Source organism: Periplaneta americana, chromosome 4 (genome assembly GCF_040183065.1).
Source record: "Periplaneta americana isolate PAMFEO1 chromosome 4, P.americana_PAMFEO1_priV1, whole genome shotgun sequence".
Taxonomy (NCBI): domain Eukaryota; kingdom Metazoa; phylum Arthropoda; class Insecta; order Blattodea; family Blattidae; genus Periplaneta; species Periplaneta americana.
The window spans coordinates 129373692-129393932 of NC_091120.1; the positions used below are offsets into that span (position 1 = coordinate 129373692).

At 33.3% G+C, this 20241-nt stretch overlaps 1 protein-coding gene across 13 annotated transcripts in view; it reads left to right on the forward strand.

The window, feature by feature from the left end:
* LOC138698194 (A-kinase anchor protein 9-like) overlaps positions 1 to 20241 on the forward strand; it is a 630353-nt gene that overhangs the window by 496641 nt on the left and 113471 nt on the right. For 12 of the 13 annotated variants that reach the window (XM_069823957.1, XM_069823962.1, XM_069823964.1 and 9 more), the window contains 3 exons: positions 5480 to 5972; positions 10358 to 10542; positions 18165 to 18384. The exons of the other annotated variant lie outside the window; for it this stretch is intronic. In XM_069823957.1, coding sequence (XP_069680058.1) covers positions 5480 to 5972; positions 10358 to 10542; positions 18165 to 18384 — 898 coding nt within the window. The remainder of the gene's footprint in view (positions 1 to 5479; positions 5973 to 10357; positions 10543 to 18164; positions 18385 to 20241) is intronic. 13 annotated transcript variants of the gene reach the window in all.

Here is a 20241-nt window from a genome sequence, read left to right on the forward strand (position 1 = left end):
GCACATTATGAATTTGGTACCATTTCTGAATACTCTAAACTTTTAGTGAAACTGCAGATTGTTTATATTTTTAGGAATAGCATATTAAATCAGATTACCGGTATTTATATTTTTGTTGTTGTTGTTTTCTAATGCCAGGCATTTGACAATAAAGTCATTTGACCTCTTGCACTCCAATATTTTTCAAAGATATTGTCATGGTTAGCCACTGACGCAGAGATTTTGAGATGTTCTGAATCCATTTCTTGATTTGAGTTGCACAATGGACAGTTAGGAGACGTATTTATATTTTTACAAATATGATTGCTCTAGAATATGCCATTAGGAAAGTTCAGGATAACAGACAGGGTTTAGAATTGAATGGGTTACATCAGCTTCTTGTCTATGCAGATGACGTGAATATGTTAGGAGAAAATCCACAAACGATTAGGGAAAACACAGAAATTTTACTAGAAGCAAGTAAAGTGATAAGTTTGGAAGTAAATCCCGAAAAGACAAAGTATATGAACATGTCTCGTGACCAGAATATTGTACGAAATGGAAACATCAAAATTGGAGATTTATCTTTTGAAAAGGTGGAAAAATTCAAATATCTTGGAGCAACAGTAACGAATATAAATGACACTCAGGAGGAAATTAAACGCAGAATAAATATGGGAAATGCCTGTTATTATTCGGTTGAGAAACTTTTGTCATCTAGTCTGCTGTCAAAAAATCTGAAAGTTAGAATTTATAAAACAGTTATATTACCTGTTGTTCTGTATGGTTGTGAAACTTGGACTCTCACTTTGAGAGAGGATGAAGTTACAGGAGAATGGCGAAAGTTACACAATGCAGAACTGCATGCATTGCATTCTTCACCTAACATAATTAGGAACATTAAATCCATATGTTTGAGATGGGTAGGGCATGTAGCACGTATGGGCGAACCCAGAAATGCATATAGAGTGTTAGTTAGGAGACTGGAGGGAAAATGACCTTTGGGAAGGCCGAAACGTAAATGGAAGGATAATATTAAAATGGATTTGTGGGAGGTGAGATATGATAGAGACTGGATTAATCTTGCACAGGATAGGGATCGATGGCAGGCTTATGTGAGGGCGGCAATGATCCTGCAGGTTCCTTAAAAGCGATTTGTAAGTAAGAAATCCACGAACTAGGAGAGAGAAAAGCCTTCTCTAAGATGAAAGTAAATACCTTTTTTTTTGTAGTATTCACCAGAGTAAATTACATATAATAATAGCATAAGTCCACATCTTAAGTGTTTCATTATTTCTTGACTAAACATGTACCGAATTATTATAGTTATTTCTATTTTTAAATGAATGTAAGTACTGTATCATTTTGATCGTTTAATTTAGAGTATTATGTGTTTACATTTTCATGTAGAATTTATTAGTCATAAGTCATAAAAATGAGTTTTGAGATAAATGAAAATTAAACTTCGGGACCCTTATTGCAAATAATTTTCTACACAAATAAAACACATCAAATGCTAGTATTCTTTTGATTTTTGCATACCCAATTGTATAATTTTACCTGGTTGGGGTTTTTTTCCAAGGTTTTCCCTCAACCAATTGAAGCGGAATTGCTGGGTAATTTTCGCCATTGGACCTTGGACTCATTTCGCCATCATTAATTCACATATCATCATCATCTTCATCTTCCATACAATAGTCCAGGTTAAGTTCACGGTGCGGTGTGCTGTACTTGTACAAGAGCACGGCCATTCGGCTATCAATCATTCACAAGAATATGAGTGGTAAGCACAGTAAGCCTTAGGCAGGCTGCAGTGTAAGCCTTCGGGTTCCTCCTCCGTACAAGATAAAAGAATGCTGGGTAACTATCGGTGCTGGACCTCGGACTCATTTCACCGGCATTTTCACCTTCATTTCATTCAGATGCTAAATAACCTGAGATGTTGATACAGCGTCGTAAAATAACCTACTAAAAAAATAAAAGAAAGAAACTTGTGTGTTCATCTGGGGAACAAAATTCTATCTGCACAAAAAAATGACTTATCCCCCTTTACCCTAACACTACAGATTTTTTCTTTTAGTTTTATTAATTTATGTTTCTATTTACAGATGTATTGGCTGCTATGTTAATTTCACTACTATCTTAATTACCATGAGGATTCTTTATATGTAATATATACAGGATGTTTTAGGAGAAATCGTAAATATTTTAGATGGTGGTAATGTGGATTATTCTGAGTAAAAAATGTTTCTATAGATGTGTGATCAGTTTCAGTGTGTATGAAAATACATCTGTTTGAATTGATTGATTGATTGATTGATTGATTGATTGATTGAAAATATGAAGGAAAAACTGACTGCCTGCTTAGTAATAATAATTGAAATCAATAATTTGTAACAGTTTGAAGTAATTGTTCTTTTTCCACCTTCGACTTAAGTGCACTTCTGAGTTCGTCTCGATGTTCCTTTTTATAACACGGGTCTGCAAAATAAAATTTTTGTTTTGCAGCATTGGGTTGAGCAATGAACAGGTCTCTAAACCTAATTTTTTTATGTTGCATTGAAATCTGGTTATCATTTTTTTGTATCGTGTACAGTTTCTTTTATATATCTGTGTGTGTGTGTGTGTGCGTGCGTGCGTGCGTGCGTGCGTGCGTGCGTGCGTGCGCGTTATTTGGAAAAATAAAGATTTAATGTTTTTATCAATTCATAATTTTTATGTACACTTTAATACGTGTGAAATATTGCAAATCATGATAAAATCTCAATTGTACAGATAAAACAGTTTGAAATTTATCACGAAATTTCGAACATACGTCAGAAAAATAATTGTCTTCTCCACTTCATTGAAAACGAATGCTCAGTTGACAAACATTTGTGGTCCTGACGAGGTTTATCTCTTATTTAACACAAAGAGTACTGGTAGCAGTCATCTTGGAGACGTCCCATCGACCTTGTTACTTCGTTTCCATCTGTTTAATGTCTTGATGGAATCTCTCACCCTGTTTTTTACTTGGTACACCTATGTTTTCCGAGAAATGTTCAAGATGAGAATGCAGAAAATGTAATTTCAAACTCATATTACATCCGAGTGTCTAACTTTTCGAGCATGGTTTTCACAATATGCTCATATTAGTCATCTTTAACATTACCCAGAAACTTCTTGATCACATCCTTCAATGAGTCCCAAGCCTGAAGTTCCAAATCAGTCATGATATTTCTGAAATCAACATCCAGGGAGTAGCAAAACTTTCTTTGAGTCAATTAGTGATTTATAACATTTCTTGTCCCTGACACCCAAGTGTTTTCTTTTCGGCCAATCTATAACTTCCCAACCTCTTTCTCTGGCTCTATTCACACAAAAAACATGTGTACCCTCCTTGTTCCAATAAAATACCGCAGACCTTCAGTTCACAGCACATGCACAAAAATAACACTCATTATAAAGATATTGTTGCTTACACCAACTGTAGGAACACCAAAGAACATAGATGAATGAACGTTGTTTTGCCACTGTCTTAGATTTTCTACACAGATTTTATATATAGACACACACACACACACACACAATTCCACAGATAGCAACAATATATTTCTATTACAAAAAAGAGTAATTAGAATAATAGTAGGTGCCAAATCTAGGGAATCGTGTAGGACTATTTTCAAAAAACTACAAATAATGCCCATGGCTTGTCAGTATATCTTTTCATTAATAGTCTTCCTCGTATGTAATCATGAAAACTTTGTAACTAATTCAACAGTTCATAGCATAAATACACGTCAAAAAAATGACTTTCATACTCCATCGGCAAGTCTATCGTGCTATCAAAAAGGAGTGCGTTATATGGCAGTAAAAATTTTTAATAGCCTCCCTATCGATATAAAAAATGAAACTCAAAACATAAAATTATTTAGGGCCAAATTAAAGAAGTACCTAATTTCTCACGCCTTCTATTCTGTAGGTGAATTCATGACATTCAATAACACTTCATGAAATTGATACTAAAACTATGTGTTGTACTAGTAGACTATATTGTAAATCTCGTCTGTATATATTTCATCTAGACTGTGACTATAAATTAAGATTTTATAATAGTATTAAGTTTTTTGACTTGTTCCATATTCTAGCTGTAAGCATGTATGAATACCATGGAATGTTAATAAATACAATACAATACAATACAATACACACACACACACATACACACACACACACACACACACACACACACACACACACACACTATGTAGAGCAAAATTTTTGTCCTGATCTCATAATTTCATTTTAAAATATACCAGATACAAACTCTTGATAAATGAGGTAATGTTTCTTTTCTGCTGCTGTATCACATAACACCCACACATGTAACAAAAATTGTTCGAATTGTTCACACAGCCTCTTCTAGATATACCACTCGAACTTGTCATTTTTCCCCATATACAAAATTCACAACACAATACACATTTAAAACAGAGCCACTAACACAAGATTTAAGCTGTACTGAGGATGGGAGAGATAGGTTTCTGCTGTTATTTTACAGAAAAAAATTTTTATTGCTTCAGCAGTATCTTTATTGCTTAAGATATTATGGGAACCCTAGGACTAGTAATAGATATGAGACAGGTTCGCGGGAAGAACTTATCCTCAATTAAAAATATGACAACCCAAAAACAGGAATAGATAGTAGTAAAACATGTCAAATGATTTGACATGTTTACACAATTTAATATACCATTCTACTAGTCGAACAATCAGCAATTCTAATATTAGAATGGCAAACTCTCGATTTTTGTTAAATACAGAATTGTGCACAATCTATGCATGATACACAAATAATAGTATTATTTTCAAAATCAGGTCATTCAATTTGACCTATATGACATAAAATATTCTGTGCCGCAAAAAATGTCGCAGATCTGTGTAATGTAACAGTTGTTTCACTGTGTTTACTTTTTCTTTATAGACTTCGCTTTTTATCCATACCCAGAGACAATAATCTAAAGTACTAAGGTCTGGGGACCTTGATGGTTAGTGAATGTAACCACTACTGCCATTCCATCATTTGGGGTATGTTAGATTTAGATTATGTATCACTTGGCGACTATAATGTGTAAGGGCTCTGTCATGCTGTAGTCAAAGAAACCTCCTCCAATAATAGTGGAAGCTAGGTTTGCAGTAAGTCTATATATGTGAGCCCTGTAAGAAGATTTGGTAGCACAGCAGGCCCAGTCAACTGATTGTCGATCACACCACACATTTACAGTAAGTAAGTAATTTGTAACTGCAGTCAATAAGATTTGTCTCTCCGTCATACTTCTTGTAAGGCTTTCTAGGCATAACATTCAGACAGTTGTATCTCCACATCCATTGAAAATAGGACACATGTTTATATGAACTTGTTACTTGGAATAGTCCATACTATCACCCCCTAAAATATTTACCATTTCACTTGAAATGCCCGGTATAGATCTCTGTACTGACTAGTCATAAAATTTTACAGGAAAGAATGAAAAGAGGTTTGTCAGAATTGCGAACTGAACTAGATAAAAAAGATGAAAAATTGTTGGAATATGAAGGATTGTTAGCAGATAAATCTGCTTTCGAAGCAGAAATTGAAAATCTGAAAAAAACTATTAAGGCTGTAGAAAAAGACAATAAGCAATGTCATGAGAAATTAGATTCACTGAGAACTTCAGAAGCTCAAGCACGAATGGAAGTAGAGGATACCTTAATGAAACTACAGGAGAAGAAGAATGAGATTGAACTTCTGCATTCATATGTTGCTGAAAAAGAAGAAGTTATAAAGGAAATGAGCATTGACAGACAATCTACAATAGCTAAATTAGACAAGTTCCAGAAATATGAATCTGAACTTATGGAACTCCAAAGTGACAAGGATACACTTAAGAAAGAAATAGAGCTGTTAAAGGAGAAGTTATCGGAATGTGCTGCAGAAAATAATGAACTTAAAGAAGAATTGGGAAAATTACCAGGTAAGAACAACTTTAAAGATACAGGGTGCTATTCATAGACATTTTGCTAGCCTGTGCTACGAGCGTGCTAAACTAGCTCCGGCTATCGACTGGTTACTTGTACATGATTCATATCATATCATATCGCTAACACTGGTTTATGAATACGAAAAACGTTAGTTCGTTGATCATCCACCGGAAGTCAGCGCTAAGAATGTCTATGAATACGGCCCACAGAAATGCCAGTACTCACACATGCAAATACTATCCTCAGAAAAAAAAAAAAAAAACTTGAATTAAAGGAGAAAAAGAATTTCGCTGAAGGAAAAGTAGATGATGCCCTATGGGAGCTGGAATTTATTGAAAACAATGTAAAGAGGAGTTTGGAGAAAGAGAAGGCAGAAAGATGTCTCTCAGAGACACAGGTCGAAGAACTGAAAATTAAAGTGGTTCAACTTATAGAAAAGTTAACATCTGCTCGAGCAGAAGGGGCTCAAGTGGAAGTATTGAGAGAAGAATCAAGATGTGAAACAAAGGAATACATACGAATGTTAGTAGAAGAAAGGGAAATAAAAAACATGATGAAGGAAGAATATGAAAATACTACTGATAGCAGAAAACCGACCAGTGAAATATATTGTCTAAGAAACAAGGTAGTAGAACTTAAGTAGAATTGAATAAATACAGAGATAAGGAACCACAAGACAAAATGTTGTCTTTATAGTCTGACCAAAGCGAGAGAAGAACTGAAGACAATAAAAGACGAGATTTTGAAAATTATTCACAAGAGAGGGACTAACTTAACAAGACTTAAAAGTAAAGATAACCCCATCCCATGCTTTCCGTGACCTCGGCACTATAATAGAAAAATTAAAAATAGATCTAATAGTTTTTGCTGACAAGAGTGAAAGTGGTGCTGCTTCGCAAAAATGCACACAAGAAAGAAATCATTATAAAATGGAAGAAGAGGTATTGTAATTTACAGAAAGGCTTTCACTGGCAAGAATGATACTGCTGAATTGACTTTGCTAAAGTGCATACAAAAAAATGACAAATTGAAAGAAGCATTAGAAAATCTTCAGAATGATCATAACACTCTTCAAGATGACAATGATGCAGAATTTCTGAAATTTTCAGGAGAAACTAATCAACTTCAAAAGATGGTAAACAACTTGCACAGTGATCTGCAATCTTTTAAGGGTGACATGGGTGAAACATTACAAAAATGTTTGGGAGAAAGGGACGGACTAAAGACAAAACAAAAATTGCAAAATGATTTGGAAACCGTAACAGCAAGGTGATATTAATGTAGCGTTGAAAACAGCTTCTTACATGATAAAGATCAACTTAAACTAAGGATGCGTACTCACAAGAAAGGGATGAACTTAAAAGAAAATGGTACAAGAGTTGACAAAATGATTTGAGAACTCTTACAGAGCAGAGTGACTCTGGTCATCATTCAAAAAGTACGCAGAAGGAAGGGATCAGTTTAAACAGGCTGTGGATAAATGCTCACAAGAAAGGGACTAATTTAAGATATAGTAGAAATTTACAAAATGATGTGTAAGCTTTTGCAGAGCAGGGTGACACTGTTACAGCATTGAAGAAGTGCTCAGAAGGAAGGGATCAGCTTATCGAAATAATAGGAACACTGAAAAATTATCTGATTGCTCTCAGAGAGAAGGATGATAGTAATGTGTCTTTGCAAAATTGTTTACAAGAAAGAAACGAACTTAAAAATTTGATGGAGGAATTGAAGAAAACTAACGATAAAACAGATAAAGCTGATCTGGAACCAGAAAAGTTGGGAGCTATTGTGAAGAAGTTGAAAAGTGACATCAAAGATCTTAATAATAAAATGATGTTAGAAGTGGAAACAAGTCTATCTGATGTTTCAGATCAATTATTGGAACTGGAAAATGCACTTATATTTGAAAAAAAAAAAATAATTCCAAAGATGTAGAACTAAGAAAATTACAAAATTACCTTAATAGAGCAAATAAACAGCATAAAGATTGTGAAGATGAAATTAATCTGAAAATGAAAACGAATGATTTGGCTGAAAGAAACAAATTTTATCTACGTGGTAAGATAAGAATGAATGCTGTATATTTTGGACTAGACAGATTACAGAATATTGTGCATCTACTCTTTGGCTAAATAGTGTCATAATTGCATAATTACAGTTCTGCCATTATTTCCTCATTATCCTATACTCATACTTTGTATTTTTATTTCAAAAATGGATGAGAGATATGCAGCACATGTTAATTCACAAGGTGTAGGACAGATGAATGGTGATAAATGAAAAGGTATGAGGAAAGAGTACGAACGAAAGCTAGCTGAAGTCGACAGAACCCACAAAACTGTGTTGGAAGACCTTAAAAAAGAGTATAATGACAACTTGATATGAGTTAAATCAATATATAAAAGAGAACTGAAAACCATGAGTATCCGTCATTATGAAAGCATTATAAAAATACAGGATCTGCATGAAGAAACTTCGCAAGAAAAAGTAGACAATATGAAAATGAGATGGAAACCATAACAATGATAAATACATGAGAAAAAGTGACTCGAAATCGTCAGAAACTAGTAATGATTTTTGAAACTCAGCATTAAAGGCAACTTAAAGCAGTGGCTGAAAATCATAGGAAAGTATTGGATGATCTTTAGAAAAAACATCAGGAAGAAAAAAATGCATTTAACAAGAAATGCTTGAAGAATGTTGAACATTTCCACAAACGTGAACTGATTGAATTGGCTGATAAGACTCGAGAAACATATAGATTAAGTTAAATAATGTCATGAGTTATAGCTTCAGTGTCTTTGAGTTGAACACAGTAAAAAACTCAAAGCTGTGAGAAAATATTCTACTGATTTAGAAAATGAAGAAAAGCAGAGATTCCAAAAGAAACTGAAAAAGTATCATGCTCTGTCCAAAGATCTTTCAGTATCCAAGCTGGAAATTCATGGTCGCATTTCAGAAAGTACACTCAAATGTCAGTCTTAACTTAAGTTTCTGCGTTTGTGGACGTGAACATAAGGATCCATTGTGAAGTGTTTTGAAGGTAGAATGGTGACACTTTCCCATGGCTTCATTCTGAATTCACTGTTGTGCAAATTTTGTAAGCTACGAAAAAAGTATTTCGGAGGATTTTTGTTTTCATGTGTGAGTAGTAGTGGCAATATTTGAAATGCAGATTTCAAGACATCAGTTAATCAGACTGTATATGAATGAAGAGTGTTTCAAAACTGAAACTGGGAGGAAAGTGTACTGTGATTCTTGATTGAAGATGATATGAGGTGTCATGTTTTAAAAATTATTATTACAACATTGGGTGTTTTTTTTTTTCAATTCGTATTTAATAATATTCTTTAAACGTCAGTCTAATCTAGACCAATTTACAGAAGCTGTATCAAATACTAAAAAATTATATAAAAATTCTGCTACATAAATTTTTCTGATTGCTGGTAGGTACTCTAGGATTTTTTAATGTTACATATTGATAGTAATAAATTATCATTTCGTTCCTTTAAATTAGATTGAAATAGGAAGCAGTATCAACAAAAATTGTATTTAAGATGTAACCAGTTAATAGTAAATTAATTTCTTGATCTAATGTAACTTTTAACTGTATGGTATTAATTTAATAATTTGAATTTGCTCGTACTATACCAATTCAAAATATTTTCACTTCATCTCATGTTTAAAGTGCTGTCTTTCTGACCTAATCAGAATTATTGTGTATAAAACTTTCCCATTAGTATGTGTCTGGACTTGTGATTTCAAATTTCAAGAGTTGTCAAATGATGTTTTTTAATTTATCATTCATAGTTTGTTTGTTGACAGGTTTTATTTTTTGTAGTACTGTATCTACTCTTATGAAGGTAGTACCATAACTACATAACAAAGCTCATACAATACAGTGAAAATTATTGAATAGGATAATTGATGAGACTCCCTCAGGACATACTTTTTTGCGTAATTAGAAGATCGTTTGCAGTGATTCTATTCATTAGTGATCAGGTGATAATGTAAAGAAGAATAAAGATTTTAGTAACCCAAATACTCTATACTCAATTTTTCCTATAAGAATGATGATTTGGTAGCCAGCCCCTTGAAATCCATTTATGTATACTGTAGTGAAATGATTAACCATTGTAGGCCTACTCAAACAATTACCAGTTATAAAAGTAGGCCTACCGTATGACTAGAATTTTATTTCAATCTAATTTTCAGGTGGAGTTCTTTCTTCATTGTTACCATGAGTTCATCATTAAGTGTTAAAAGTGACATTAATATTAACATGTGTGTTTTATAATTAAATTGTATTTCAGTTATACCAATAAGTACAATATTTTAGTAAAATCTTCATCATGTATTCGTTGTACTTTTATGACAGGTACACCAGATGAACTTGCTGGTCAAGTTAAAAAAGAATTGGATATGTTGACCCAGATGGATATCCATATAATGGAACAAATGATACCAGAAGGTGGTGTTTCAGATGATGGTATATGTACCTGTACTCTTCCATCACCAGGTTTCTCACAAATTCTCAACAAAATACTTCGAGATGGAATTGGTGTAGGTATCTTTTTGTAATTTAACTATTCTTTATTTTGTGAAGCACCTGTAAATTTATAGAAAGAAATTTAAAATGGCTGTTATTTTTTGTGCATGTATGTGTGCATATGTCCATCATTATTTACATAGTACTTGGAAGATCAATTTTAACTTCATAAATGTGATCCTATGACAGTTATATAATATTATCATACACAACACCTTTTACAAGCCCAAGACATTCATTATGCTTGTGCGTATTTTAAATTAATTAAGTAAATAAAATATAATATGAAGTTGGTTTATTCAGTTTAATAAATCGGTTATTAAAACACACAATTAAAATCATTGATGATTTTAAGTACTTGAATAAGTAAATAACAAATTTACCATATTAACATTATAAATTGTTGATGTTATGTTATATGATTGACTAGTTTCAATGTTGTTTGTATTATCCTCTTAATCCTAGTCAGTTCCAGCACTGTCATGAACATACCCCACCACAACAAGAAAACAAAAGATATGTAGCTCTGGAACTGTCTAGGATTCAGATAATGATGCAAACAACATCGAAACTAGTCAATCAGGTAATATAACACCAAAAATTTATAATGTTAACACAGTGAATTCGTTATTTATTTATTCATTCAAATAATTTATCAGTTAATCTGTGACTATATAAATGTTAAAAGAGTGTATTCAAGAATGAAGAATTAAAATAAATTGCTAAAAACTAGACCTATTTCGGGAATCTCCCTTTCCATCATCAGTAGCTGTATTCTGAAATTACGAAAAACATCTGTTGTAATATGTATAATTCTGTTATTTATGTATGTACTCACTGTAGTAGCATTCAAGGAGGTCTTGCCTTGATAGTTAGTGTGGCATATTTATGGATATTTTCTAGGTATAATAATGAATATTATTATATGTATGTGTTGTGCTAAAGTGAAGTTCATCGGCTGATGATTTGTTACAAATATTAGTAAAATGTGGCTTACTGTAATTGGACAGTTATATTGATTTCTCTTTCAGTGATACAATTTTCATCAAGGTTTACGAACCTTTAAGCTAAATTTCATTTGTTTTATTGTTGGAGTTGTTGCTAGAAACCACATATTTTATTTTACAAGATAATCCGACATTTCAGTCAATGGAAACAAATCCGATAAAGAAATCAACTTGTCTTAAATGTAAATTATGTCATAAGCAACTTATTGCCCGAGGTCTGCACCTTCATATAGCTTGTAGTCATAATAATGATGATGCTGATGTATTGCCTCGGCACACATCTAACACAGACAAAATAAGTGACTCTACTCCAAACTTACATTCAGTACATCTAATGTCAGAGACGTCATTGCACCAGGAGGACGATCCGCCTAAGCAGTTAACGAAATGTGAATTATGTGGTCGTTTCTTTAAGAGTGTTAATCGACATTTAGCGCATTCCCATCCTCAAGAACACAGGAATAAAATAACTCAGTCCTACCAAAAAGGAGAATCTCTCTCACAGCTTTGTGCCATGCAAGAGACTTGCACATCAGCAGACACACATGAAGATGCTGACCGTCAGGTATGGGAACACAAATTTGAATCACTAGCACTTTTGGGCCTCCCTAATAATAATGTATTTGATGATAATGTACATAGTTATTGCACCTTTTTAAAGGATGCTATTAGTAGATGTAAAGGGCCTGAACATCCATCCGTTAAATATTACAAACATCGACAAAAATGGAAAAATAATCCTGATGGAATGACTTATAAAAGATCAAATAATCCCAAGAAAACTAGTTGTAAAAATGTCGAGTGGAGGAAAAATAAATTTAACTTTGAATTAGCTCAGTTCTATTACCATTTTCAGTGTAGGAAAGTTGTTCGGCACATAATGTCTTCTTCTACTTCAGTTGAATGCAAGATAGTTGAACCAATTGTCTCCGACCATTTTAACAATCTGTTTGGAGCCAGTATTAACTACTCGCTCGAAGACTATGAATATGCTACTAAAGAAGACAATTTTGAATCAGAGAATGTAATAGTGAAAGATATTGAAGTAATTAACGCTTGCAAGGGTATCAAAATTGACACTGCTCCTGGCAAGACTGTATACAGATGAAAGTTATAAGAGATCTTAGAGCTTACAAAACCATCTCATATATTGCTTCCTGTATGCTTCGATGGGGCCATGTTCCACCCTGTTTAAGATGTAAAACCATTCTCATTTACAAGAGTGGTAGTCCTGATAATAGCAATAACTGGCGGCCTATGACTATCTTTTCGTTACTTTGAAGAATAATCGAAAGGGTAATTGATAAAAAAAACTCCGATCATACCTTGAACTCAACATCAATCAGCGCAGGTTCATGTCCAGCCCTGGAGCGTTTATCAATTCATCAATTTTGAATGGTTGTCTGAAGGACTCTAAACTGAACAAGAAAGACTGCTGTATCGTTATGCTCGATATTTCTAAAGCATTCGATAATGTCTCTCATGCTCATATTGAAAGAAGCCTTAACAAATTTCGTATTCCTTCCAAACTCAAGGCTCTTATCACCGCCCTTCTTCAGGAAAATTCAACCAGCATATATATATATATATATAAATAGAACCACAAAAAGTCAACAAATTCCAATGAAAAAAGGAGTGGCTCAAGGAGCCCCCCTCGCCCCTATCCTTTTTAATCTGGCCTTAGATTTCCTATTAAATGAATTAAGTGAGAGTCAGATCACAGAAGAATATGGTTATAATGTAATTCCTCAAATGGAAAACTTATCGATCCTCACTTTTGTGGATGATTTGGCCCTTGTATGTAAAGATGAAGATGCAGCTAAATACCTTGTAATGCTAGTCATGAGCTCTCTAGCAAAGATAGGTCTAGAGATAAATACTAGTAAAAGTAATGTAATTTCGCTTCACAGGGGTCAGCTTAGTTCCCATTCTCTTACTACAGCTGATGGCAATGAATTCCATTGCATTGTCCCTCACTAAAAGATTAAATATCTATGAATTAACTTCAATGATGAAATAAAATTTAACGCTTCTGAAGTTATTGCTCAACTCGCTACAAACCTGAACCAACTTGTGTCTTCCGCCTTGCTGATTCCTGATCAAAAGTTAAACATCATTAATCAGTATATCTGGCCGCAGCTCATATATCCCTTGCACTGTGCACCATTGAAAGATTTAACTGCAAAGTTTCTAGCTGATGTCGATAAAATTATCCGTAGTTCTGTTAAAGAAATCATAGAATTACCAATGGACATCCCTTATGCCAAGATATATGACCGCGGAAGTTAAGAGGTATGGGGGTTTTCAGAGCTCAGTGGGGAGCATTTCTTCAGGACATAAATGTATGTCTGCTGCTTCTGGATGAAAACAATCCTTATATTGCCGTTACCCGAAACCTTCAAGACGAAATTGATCTGAGTATTAGTCGCTTACCCCTTCAGCCAGACCAAGTTAATGATTTTCGTCCAAAATATTTGAGAAGAACACTTCGTGAGGACTCCTTTAAGAAATGGAGTGAACTTCCTGGAAAAGGGAAAGGTGTCACATTTTATTCCCACTGGAAGAAAGGGAATGCATGGATTTCCAACAAGAAGGGTCTCTCCTGCAGCCAATGGACTGAAGCGATCAAAATGAGCTGCAACGTTATTCTAGTCCAAGCAGAAGATCGATGCGCAAGAAACTTAGCCCATGTACTGGGTTTTTACCGGAAGGGAGAATTACTGAGAATTGACCGTCATAATAAAATTCGCTCCATGATTGCCAATGAACTTCGCTGGGCTGATAAGTATGAGGTGTACGAGGAAATTGGGTGTCTTTCTGCTGACGGTTCAACTCGAAGAGCAGATATCATTATTATAGACCGAAAAAAAATTGTGGACTCATTCTCGATTCCACAGTCCGTTTTGAGAACAGCGAGGAACAACCTAGAGAAGTCTGCAAAGAAAAATGGGCAATTTATTTGCCATGTTGCAGCGATTTTGGGACCAAATATAACATCAAGACATGGGACGTTATAGGAATTATGATTGGGGCTAGAGGCACAATCCCACGGGAGTCCTTAGAAGTCTTCCGAAAATTAAAAGTTCCTGACAGCACCCTGGACATGATATCCTCCACTGCACTGAAATCATCAATTAGCATAATTAATCATCACTTATATTCTTTATAAAATGTAATTTGTCTTGTAGCCTAAATTGTTTGTTGCATTTCCAATAAATTTCTCGATGATAGCCTACCTAACTAGGGTTTCTATTAAAGAAAAAATTGAATTAAATAAAATATTCATTTAGAATTGATTAGGAGGCCGATAATTAAATCCTAGTTGGGATGGCTATCAACTATCTACAATAGATAAAGTGTACAATGTTATACAGAGTGAAGAGTAAGTATGGAATATTGTTATTAACTTCTTAAATTTTAATTTTACAAAAAAAAAAAAAAAAAGTTTTATACAAAAACTGTTGGAAATAAACTATACAATATTATGCCAGTGTTCGGAAATAGTTAATTATTCAGACATATAGGTGTAAACTATTTTTTTTGAATGGCACTCTACATTAAAATTTATATATTCCAAATCTCCATTAAATTTTACGTATGAATGCATAGAAACTTTACCCATTCATCCATTTCATGCCTTTTAACAATTTATTAAACTTGTTTCGTGGACTTAAAACTTGAGGCAAATAAGTATGTAAAATCATGTTGAGTAAGCCATAAACTAAGCAAAATACTATAACTAACCAAATTTTATCACGGATGATTAAAATGAGAACGATTCACAGCCTAAAAATATCCCAGTCTATTACGAAAATAGTCCATTGTCTTCCTCACAGTTATATGACTGTTCTGTTCCATCTCATATTTACAATGGACTGTTTTCGTGATAGATTGGGATATTGTTTGGCTGTGGATGGTTCTCACTTTGAGCATCTATGATAAAGTTTAGTTAGTCACAGTGTTTTGTTTAGTTTTACGGCCTATTCAACATGATTTTACATATTATTTGTCTCAAATTTGAAGTCCACTAAACAAGTTTAATAAATAGTTAAGAGACAAGGAACAGGAGAATGGGTAAAGTTTCTATGCATTCATATGTAAAATTTAATGTCGATTCGGAATATGTAAATTTTAATATAAGGTGCCATTTTAAAAAAAATTAGTTTACTGTTACACTCTGTATGTCTGAATAACTGTTTTCGAACACTGGCATAATATTGTATGGTTTATCTCCAACAATTTTGTACAAAACTTTTTTTTTTTTTTTTTTTTTCGTAAAATTAAAATTTAAGAAGTTATTATCAATATTCCACACTTATTGTTCACCCTATATTAACTGAATCATAATAGGTGTAATTAATATATGAATTGAAAGTGATTTTGTTATAAAACGTTATTAAAAGTTTTACACGACATAAAAAGCAAAGCATGTGAGCTGTGCAGTACTATTGAAGTGTTTATTTTACATAGATCCTCTCCATAAATTGCTGTGATTGTTAATAGTATTACAATTCTCGAATTTAGAAATTAAAGGGTACACGGGAATAATGATCAAGGTCCATTTTAGAAAGTTTCGAGAAAAACGAATTTTAAAGTTTAAGCACTTAATACTTTGTTATGTGTGTATTTAATAGAAATTTACGTAGTGAAATGTCAAGAATGATGATTTCTTATTACTAGCTAGACAACATGATAGTACTTCCTTTCCACTATAAGATAGCATTATTAACTCAATTTCGATTTTTGATGGACCTTGATCGTTTTTCCTGTGTACCCTTTCAATTTTGTATGTCGACCTTCGAGGAAATAGGACTGAGAACAGATTGATACATTATAGATTTTCAGAAGGCAAAGCTACTTACTTTTTTTGAGGGTAGCCTAATTTTGCTGGCATTTAAATACTGCTTTCTAAAAACATGCTAGCTGGATATACTGTTAACCTGAATCATTAGAGTAAGGAAAAAAAATTGCAGATGAACTTTGATTTGTCTATTAACTGTCAAAATATTTGCGCTTATTTTCATAACACTCTGTTTTTGAGGAAATAATAAAATTATATGTTTACAATACCATATAACAGTACTTTATAATATATGATAAGAAATAGATAAATATTAAATTTGTTTCATTTTACATTTAAGTGCAGATTATACTGTATTGTATAATTTTTATTTTTGTCTTTGTCTGTCTATTGGTCGAACTATAATAATCGATGTAGTTCACAGATTTTTACGAAAAGGACGGAGATTTAGTTTCCAGCAAATTTTTCCAAATTTTTGGTTATCAAAGCAACCAACCACAGATCTATGTGTACTCTGAGAATTTCTACTTACTATGAGGATCATTTAACTCTTCTCTGTAATCACCATGAACAGACTATAAAATGCCTTTAAGGGATAATTTTTTTATTCTTTCTTCTAATATGTGTGATATGTACCAGAGTACCAGAGTAAGGAGAATATTTCTTTTTTTCTTTTCAGAAAAGCCAGATTTGTATAATACTCTTTAATGTTTCGATAACAGAAAATCACATATTTAAGTCACACAGTAAGTGTGCACTCAGTGCTGTGCTCTGACAATCTGTAACACATTTGAAGTATGTGGATATAAGGGAAAAATTGAGCCAGAGTCTGGTATAGTTCCTGGGTAGCTCTGTCGGTAGAGCATTGGCATGCAGATAGAACCTTCTGATTCTGAACATAAGTTATGACTTAGAGATCACTATAGAACGAAATTTTCCTTAATCTCAGAATTTAGTCAAAGTAAAATTTCCCCATGTGTATATATAGTTAAATATCATGAATCCAGTATTTTCTTTTCTTATTTTGGATATTTATTTCTTCTCTTTCCATCTCTTCACATAACTATGCTAAAGCCATTATGCGATCCATTTTAATCTGACACGTTTCAGTTCTATTCCACTAGATATGAGAGGCAGCAGATGTTTCGTTTCGATTCCGCTAAGTGGGAGGAGGCTTTTACTGTGTGACTTAAATTTTGTGGTTTTCTGTTATCAAAACAGTAACGTGTAATGTTTCAATTTCCTTTCATACCTGCAGGATCTCTTCAGCATTTAGTACTATAAGACATACCATAGTGATCAGGGATGGAATAAACTCTGATTGTTCAATAGCGGACACTCTAGAATTAGCACAGATAAGCAGCATGAGTGTGTATATACTCAACTACCAAAAGTAAAAGTTTCTTCTCCAGACAAATAAATATCCAAGGAGAAGACTGATGAAATGGATGTCCACTGTTGACGCATATTTCTAAAAAACAGTTCTTAAATATAGAATAAAATTAATAAAATGACAGTGTGTTTTCTTTAATTTTATAATAAATCGTAATTATCATAATAAAGAAACCTGTGGTCTATAATTTGTGATATTTTGTAATATGTATGAGAGGGAGCATGCATGTGTGCCATTGTTTGCAAGTTTTCTTTGATTAATTCTCCATTTACTATATACTTATGTAGCAGTATTTGTTAGGTGATCCACTTACTATTATTCGTTACACAACTTGGTACATGCTTCGGTGAAATAATAATTGTTCAATAATTACATCATTAATGTAAAACATATATATTCAGTTTACATTTCACTCTTCATTTGGGTTTGTTACAGTCATTAACGTTCAGTGAGCTGTCATTCCTTCACCACCAAACATGTAAGGCAACATCAGCAATGAATATGCAAGATTCAACAAGCCAAACGGGACTTGATATAAAAACGATTGCTCAAATGCCTCCTTGTCGAACTTACGAAGATAAGCAACAGATGTCGAAGCAAATGAATGCACTTGAGAGTGAGATTGTTCGAAAGCAGCAGGAAGCTCAGAAAAAAAGTTTGTACCATGTTTTACTATAGCTCTATAGTTTTTAAGCAATCTTTAACTCTTCTAAATACCGGTGTTAGAAGTACTGTGCAACACACACTGTATATAAAGAGTGTCAAGTACAAACTTGTATCTACACTGATGTTGGAATGGCTAAAGATAGGTTAATATCACTTCAAAATACATTTACAATGAAATGTCAAATATGTTAGAGATTTGAATATTTGTAATATAAAACTCTGATTGTAAGTGGATTACATTGCACATTATATATTTTGTTCCCCATTGGTCCATAATATGAAATTTATTTTTTTCATGCTAAATAGTGTTTTTGTTTGTGTTGTCATACACAAACTAATTTTTTTTGTAAATGTATTAAAAACATGATGTTTCAAAGATTGGATATACAGTTATTCAAAACAAGCATCAACCAATCTTCTTAATGTATCAAGCTGTTTGCTGACAACATAAAGTCCACTGTAGTCTATTCAGTTGTTGTTTTCATGAGAAATGAGGGGTATTTAGATTGGTGTTCATTATAGATGCCTGTTACTAGTAGCCAGAATTGGGGTGTACTCAATATATACTGCAGGGCTGTGTCTTCTGCAACTGGTACTGATGATTTTAATTTACTTCTTTTGTGGTTTATGGATAGACAGTATAGAAGAATGTGTTCCAGATTTTCAGCATGATTATTACACCATAGACAAGTAGGATTATCAGAAATGTGACATCTGTGTAGGTACAATTGTGTGACAATGTGACCTGTTCTGGCTCTTGTTAAAAATGTTTGAACATGTCTGGGCAAGTTTTTTTGTACATTTCCAGGTCATTTGGTTTCTTTTGTACAGACTGTGAAATTTTTCCTTTGTTAGAAGAGAGTGGTAAGAGGGCTTAAACTTGTTGTATAAGCTAACGAGTAACAAGGAGGTACCCACAGAACCTGCATTAACACCAATGCAGTCCCACTATATTTTGAGGTGTACCTGGAAACGAGAAAGTCGATAATATTGCAAAACAGGCAACATATTTGCAACCAAGACCTCTTCAAGTGATATTTCTATCCAGTGCTTTTGCTTCAGTAAAGTCTCATTTTATTTCAAAACAAGCATGAGACACAGGAATATTCGAAGTCCTAGATACAAGACACTGTTCATGATTTAAACTTGAATTTACTGACAAACTTGTGTATTTTTCAATTATTTTATTATATAATCTTGAACCAAAAGGGATGCCTGCTATGGTTAAGAGCTGTGCTTGTGAAACATTTTGGTTCCTCCAGTGTTATAAAATCAGATCTTGTTGTTGTTGTTTTCTAATGGCCGCTTTTGGGATTGTTTAACCCATTTTGCTTCCTGTTTCCCAATAAAGAGCACTCAGATTTGTGCACTGCTGCGCTTCTTTCTTCAGTCTAGTGCACTGAAGCAGATATTCTTTGTTCATTGACGATCCTGGTATGTTGCACACTGGACATTCGTCTGTATTGTAAATTCCAATCTTGCAAAGATGTGATGCAAGGCAGTCATGTCCTGTATTCGACTTGAAAATAGCTACTGCTTCCTTTCTGAGTTTTAGGCTGTATGTCTTCCAAAGTTTATTTCTGCCCATTTTTTCCCTTGTGATTCCTGATTATATTTATGGAATATTTCTGCTTCTAATTTAGTTTTAATTTTGATACCTAATGTCTGAGTACTCATAGTTTAATTTTGTGTATGTAATTTTGTGCCCTTTTTTGCTAGTTCATCAGCAATGTCATTATCATTTATGCCAACGTGTGATGGTATTTTAGTCTGTGTATTTTCAAGAATTTTTATTAATTTCCTCATCTCACTGATTTTCCGGATCTTTTAATTCTGTATTTGTAAT